This window comes from Marmota flaviventris, chromosome 6 (assembly GCF_047511675.1).
Source record: "Marmota flaviventris isolate mMarFla1 chromosome 6, mMarFla1.hap1, whole genome shotgun sequence".
NCBI classification, from domain to species: domain Eukaryota; kingdom Metazoa; phylum Chordata; class Mammalia; order Rodentia; family Sciuridae; genus Marmota; species Marmota flaviventris.
In genome coordinates this window covers 85293588-85300481 of record NC_092503.1, presented here as the reverse complement: position 1 = coordinate 85300481, position 6894 = coordinate 85293588, and the positions used below count along the sequence as shown (strand labels likewise).

Genomic DNA, 6894 nt, shown 5'->3' with positions numbered 1-6894 from the left:
TGTGCCCTGACCAGGGGTTCCCAGGTGCATCCTGAGCGTGTGTTATGATTAACTAGTTGATCTGGGAGCTCATCACTTCCTAGTTCTTCTGGTGACTTCTCCTTCCTGTGGAGAACAGATAACTCAAGGTAATCTTGTTCCCTGCCCCCAGGTTAGGGAGGGAGACAGGGAGAAGGGGAAAAGAAAAACATTTCCCTTTTAAAATAAGCAGCCAGGGTTATATTCAAAAGGTAAAGTGGACCACTCTTACAACCCCAGTGCTTTCACCAATCAACTTCACCATCCAAATTGAATTGTCAAGTGTGTTTATGTCCAGCTGAATATTTCTGGAAAAAAATATAGTTCTCTTTTTCATCAGGTCTTGACCCCCAAACTGTCAAGTTCCATAGACAGAGTAAGTTCCTGGGTCCTTGGTCCACTTAGGGTGCATATGACCACTCTTTATGCAGTCAGTACCTTTATGACTGCATTGATTGCCTAGGAGATAATAGAATGAGAATCCTAGAAATGAGTGGACCTAGAACCACTCCTCATTTGCCTTTTGGCCTTTGATGTTCCCAGAGCGAGTTTTTGAACTGGGCACGATATTTGTTGGTAAAAGGCAGTTGTGGCTGTTTTTTCCCCAACCCATCTCCAACTCTCTCCTTGTTTTCCCCCAACCCCTGTCCTTGCCTAGCCCTAACCTATCCTAAACTTTCCAGGGACATCCAGACCCATCGATCATCAACTTGGGTCAAACCATGCACCCCTCGCATGGATCTAGACGGGCAGAAGACACCTCCTAGACCGGGCACTCTGGAGCACAGCGCCCAAAATCCACAGCTTCCTTTGCAGGTAAACCACCTTGCATTGGAGATTATACAGTAGTGAAAACCCTTGGCAAGGGGACCTTCGCCAAAGTCATGCTGGCCCGTCACGTCATCACAGGTAAAGAAGTGGCAATCAAGATCATCGATAAGAGACATCTGAAGCCACAAGTCCTCCAAAAGATGTACAGAGAGGTGAGAATCCTCAAGATGTTAGACCACCCACACATCCTGAAGCTCTATGAAGCTCTGGACTGCGAAAAAGCACTCTGTTTGGTCCTGGAGTACGCCAGTGGAGGGGGAGTTTTGGACTATCTGGCCAACAAAGGAAGGCTGCAGGAAGAGGAGGCAAGATCTATATTCCGGCAGGTCGTGTCTGCAGTCCAATATTGTCACCAAAAGCAGGTCGCCCACCGAGACCTGAAGGCGGAAAATCTGTTATTAGACTCACAGATGAAGATCAAGGTAGCCGATTTTGGACTCAGCAACGAGTTTACACTTGGGTATAAACTCGACACGTTTTGCGGCAGTCCGCCCTACGCAGCTCCAGAGCTCTTCCAGCGCATAGAGTACGATGGTCCCGAAGTGGATGTGTGGAGTCTTGGCGTGCTTCTGTACACCCTAGTCACCGGGTCGCTTCCTTTTGTTGGGCACAATGTGAGAGAAATTAGAGACAGAGTGCTACAAGGTAGATACCGAATCCCTCTGTACATGTCAACAGAATGTGAAAATCTGCTGAAAAGCTTGCTGGTGCTCAATCCAACTAAGCGCAGCACCCTGGCCGAAATTATGGGAGACAGGTGGATCAACAGAGGCCTTGATGTCCTCCAACCTCTTGTTGGTCCAGAGGTGGCCATCTCCCACAGAAACATCTCATTGGCTAAGCTGCTGCCAAGCAGGGTCCTCAGAAAGAGCACCAGCTGGCCTCCTCACCGCAAAGTGCAGCAAAGCGTTTCCACTCAGAAGCAGACACAGTCCCTGGACCATGCTGGAACTGGGCCATATCCGACCAGCACTGCCCAGAGTCACCTCAGAGAACATCAAATGGCCTCCCAGAAATCCGGCGGCAGTGCTGTGGGAGGAAAGGGAATTTCTCCAGCCAGGCCCCTACCTGGGATCACCACCAGTCCCAAGGAGCTGGAGACTCCTGAATTCAAGAAAATGCCTGCTGCCTACAAGAGCAGCACACCATCTGGAGGGAGGACACTGTGGAGTAAGTACATTTGCCGCAAAACAACCAAAGCAGACACACGTTCAGTGAGCCGGAATGGTCAGAACAACAGCAACTTCCCTGCTCAGAGCCCTCCAGTGACTTCAACCCACAGTGTCCCAAGTACCTCCACCCGGGGCCGCATCTGCTTCCCCAGAGCCAGTGCCCTTCGTAGAATGTTCCACCGCCAGCCCCAGGAATCCCAAACTGCAACACACGAAGGTCCTCTTGCCTCACCCAGCTGCTTCCATCCAGCTGAAGCATTGCCCCAGACTCAAAGAAGAGGCACCACTGGTGTTTTTACTAAGTTAACATCTAAATTCACAAGAAGGCCTCCAACTGAGTCTGAGAAGACCCTGAGATATAAGGGTTCAAGTCAACATGTCTCTGCTGAGCAGAGAAAGGAGAACCAAGAAGCAAAACCTCGCTCCCTGCACTTCACCTGGGGCATGAAAATCGCTAGTGCCATGGATCCTAGTGACATCATGAGGGAAATCCGCAAGGTGCTAGATGCCAACAACTGCCAATATATGCACAAGACGCCCTTTCTGCTCTTTTGCATCTATGGAGATGGGTACACCGAGAAAGTGGTGCAGTGGGAGATGGAGGTATGTAAACTTCCCAGACTGTCTTTAAACGGGGTCCGCTTCAAGCCCATATCAGAGAAATCCAAGGCATTCAAAAATATTGCTTCCAAAATTGCCAGTGAGCTCAAACTGGAACCCAGTCATTAGGATGTAAATTAAGCAGCAACTTGAAGTGTTTTCCTCAACACTGATGGACATATAGAATAACATTTAGGCAATTGTTGGGAGCAGTGACTAAATTAGGGTTTTCTTTAATTGTCCCAGGAGGTGATGCCCCTCCTGGTAATTCTTGATGCAAGGCGCTGGTCAAGACTGCCCAGTTACTTGGGTGAAGACCTGTTCCACCTGTACCACCCAGGGAGCTATTCAGTTCTTGAACTTGTGGTTCAGGTGGCAGGGCTCAGCGGTGGAACATTATGGGCACAAGCTGCCACTCATAATTGGACTGGTCTACATATGACCTTGGTTTTGATGGCTTTGCCCAAATTTTCTCACACACACAAAAAAACCTTTTAAGGATAAAACTTATATAACAAACGTGTTGAGCTGGCTCCTGACCATTGCACTCTACCAGAGTGTAATGGACACCAAGTTCCAGCTTTTTCGCCCCTTGGATTTCTGACTTTTCTCATCCCCCATGGCCCCTCATCTGGTTTCCTCAATCAACCACCCTGCAGGTGGCAGCAGATGGGACCCAAACAGGCTATTACACTGTGGAGTGCAATGACCACAAGCCTTCTCAGTGTGATCAATGAAAGGGGTTTTGGGAGAAAGTTTGTGCAAAGCAACCAAACCAGGGTCATAAATAGGGGCAACCCGATTATGATGACCAGCTTGCTTTGATAAACTTCTAACTCCCACACCTGGCATCCAAACCTCATGGTCAAGAAATGAAGAACTCCATGAGTGTCACAGAACCTCTGTTTGAACAGATCATTCCCATAGCAACTGGGAAGTCTCAAGGGGCGCTTTCCCACTGAGAGTTCCCAAGACAGCCTTTGGCTTTGTCACAGAACATTTCAAAAACACTAATCGGATGCTTCAGAGAGGCATTGTCATTTCCATCTTCCATCTTCTACTTCATGACCTGAAAATCTGAGGTGAAGAACACCACACCTGCACACCTGGGAGTGGAAGCTGGCCTTTACTATGAATGCCCTAAAGTCATGGGACACGGAAAAAGAAAAAGAAAAAAAGAGAGAAAGCGGCATTTGAGACATGCCAATTCCTAACAGTACAGTGCTCCATCAATGGCTTTCATTTCAGAGGTACTCCATCTCTCCTTACATGCTCTCCATTGGATGATCCCAAGACAGCCATTGCCTCTGTCACAGACCTGTAAAGAACTCTAATGCAGTTGCTGCTTCAGACAGTCATTGTCATTTCCATCTTCCATCTTCTACATCATGACAGTAAAATCTGAGGAAAAGAACACCATGACTGGGAGTGGAAACTGCAGTTTACTATGAATGCCCTAAAATCAAGGGACACCAGAAAAGTAAGAAAGAAAGAGCCATTTAAGACCTGCAAATTCCTAACACTACAGTAATGCATTAAAGGCGTCCATTTCAGTGGTAATCCATTTCTCCTAACAGATTCTCCATTGAATGTTTCCAAGACAGACCTCGCCTCTGTCAGATCATTCAAGAACCCTAATCCAGTAGCTGCCTCATACTAGCATTGTTGTTTCCATCGTCCATGTTCTACATCATGACCGAGAAATCTGAAAAAAAAAAAAAAAAAAAAGAACACCACGAATGGGAGTGGAAACTGCCTCTACTATGAAAGACTTAAATTCATGGAACTCCGAAATAGAAAGATGCACTTGAGACCTGCAAAAACTTAACACTTCAGTGCTCCATTAATGGGTTTCAGTTCAGAGTTAATGCATCTCTATCACATGCTCTCCATGTAATGTGCCCAAGACAGCCATTGCCTCTGTCACAGACCCATTCAAGAACCCTAATCCAGTTGCTGCTTCATACAGCCATTGTTGTTTCCATCTTCCATCTTCTACATCATGACAGAAAAATCTGAGAAAAAGAATATCAGGCATGGGAGTGGAAACTGGCCTGTACTATGAATGCCCTAAAGTCATGGGACACCGAAAAAGAAAGAAAGGTAGACCCATTTGAGACCTGCAAATTCCTTTTTTTTTTTTTAATTTTTTATTGTTGGTTGTTCAAAACATTACATAGTTCTTGATATATCATATTTCACATTTTGATTCAAGTGGGTTATGAGCTCCCATTTTTACCCCATATACAGATTGCAGAATCACATCAGTTACACATCCATTGATTTACATATTGCCATACTAGTGTCTGTTGTGTTCTGCTGCCTTTCCTATCCTCTACTATCCCCCCTCCCCTCCCCTCCCCTCCCCTCCCCTCTTCTCTCTCTACCCCCTCTACTGTCATTCATTTCTCCCCCTTGTATTATTTTTCCCTTTCCCCTCACTTCCTCTTGTATGTACTTTTGTATAACCCTGAGGGTCTCCTTCCATTTCCATGCAATTTCCCTTCTCTCTCCCTTTCCCTCCCACCTCTCATCCCTGTTTAATGTTAATCTTCTTCTCATGCTCTTCGACCCTACTCTTTTCTTAGTTACTCTCCTTATATCAAAGAAGACATTTGGCATTTGTTTTTTAGGGATTGGCTAGCTTCACTTAGCATAATCTGCTCTAATGCCATCCATTTCCCTGTAAATTCTATGATTTTGTCATTTTTTAATGCAGAGTAATACTCCATTGTGTATAAATGCCACATTTTTTTTATCCATTCGTCTATTGAAGGGCATCTAGGTTGGTTCCACAGTCTTGCTATTGTGAACTGTGCTGCTATGAACATCGATGTAGCAGTGTCCCTGTAGCATGCTCTTTTTAGGTCTTTAGGGAATAGACTGAGAAGGGGAATAGCTGGGTCAAATGGTGGCTCCATTCCCAGCTTTCCAAGAAATCTCCATACTGCTTTCCAAATTGGCTGCACCAATTTGCAGTCCCACCAGCAATGTACAAGTGTACCCTTTTCCCCACATCCTCGCCAGCACTTGTTGTTGTTTGACTTCATAATGGCTGCCAATCTTACTGGAGTGAGATGGTATCTTAGGGTGGTTTTGATTTGCATTTCTCTGACTGCTAGAGATGGTGAGCATTTTTTCATGTACTTGTTGATTGATTGTATGTCCTCCTCTGAGAAGTGTCTGTTCAGGTCCTTGGCCCATTTGTTGATTGGGTTGTTTGTTCTCTTATTGTCTAATTTTTTGAGTTCTTTGTATACTCTGGATATTAGGGCTCTATCTGAAGTGTGAGGAGTAAAGATTTGTTCCCAGGATGTAGGCTCTCTATTTACCTCTCTTATTGTTTCTTTTGCTGAGAAAAAACTTTTTAGTTTGAGTAAGTCCCATTTGTTGATTCTAGTTATTAACTTTTGTGCTATGGGTGTCCTATTGAGGAATTTGGAGCCCGACCCCACAGTATGTAGATCGTAGCCAACTTTTTCTTCTATCAGACGCCGTGTCTCTGATTTGATATCAAGCTCCTTGATCCATTTTGAATTCACTTTTGTGCATGGCGAGAGAAAGGGATTCAGTTTCATTTTGTTGCATATGGATTTCCAGTTTTCCCAGCACCATTTGTTGAAGATGCTATCCTTCCTCCATTGCATGCTTTTAGCCCCTTTATCAAATATAAGATAGTTGTAGTTTTGTGGATTGGTTTCTGTGTCCTCTATTCTGTACCATTGGTCCACCCGCCTGTTTTGGTACCAGTACCATGCTGTTTTTGTTACTATTGCTCTGTAGTATAGTTTGAAGTCTGGTATCGCTATACCGCCTGATTCACACTTCCTGCTTAGCATTGTTTTTGCTATTCTGGGTCTTTTATTTTTCCATATGAATTTCATGATTGCTTTCTCTATTTCTACAAGAACTGCCTTTAGGATTTTGATTGGCATTGCATTAAACCTATAGAGAACTTTTGGTAATATCTCCATTTTGATGATGTTAGTTCTGCCTATCCATGAACAGGGTATATTTTTCCATCTTCTAAGATCTTCTTCTATTTCTCTCTTTAGGGTTCTGTAGTTTTCATTGTATAAGTCTTTCACCTCTTTTGTTAGGTTGATTCCCAAGTATTTTATTTTTTTTTGAAGATATTGTGAATGGAGTGGTTGTCCTCATTTCCATTTCAGAGGATTTGTCGCTGATATACAGGTATGCCTTTGATTTATGCGTGTTGATTTTATATCCTGCCACTTTGCTGAATTCATTTATTAGCTCTAATAGTTTCTTT

General features: G+C 44.5%; 1 protein-coding gene across 1 annotated transcript; it reads left to right on the top strand.

Annotated features, from left to right (window-relative positions):
- Positions 1 to 740: 740 nt before the first annotated feature.
- Positions 741 to 2750, top strand: LOC139706118 (MAP/microtubule affinity-regulating kinase 3-like). The gene is given in 1 exon segment (XM_071613804.1): positions 741 to 2750. A coding segment is annotated over 1 exon segment (2010 nt).
- Positions 2751 to 6894: the final 4144 nt, after the last annotated feature.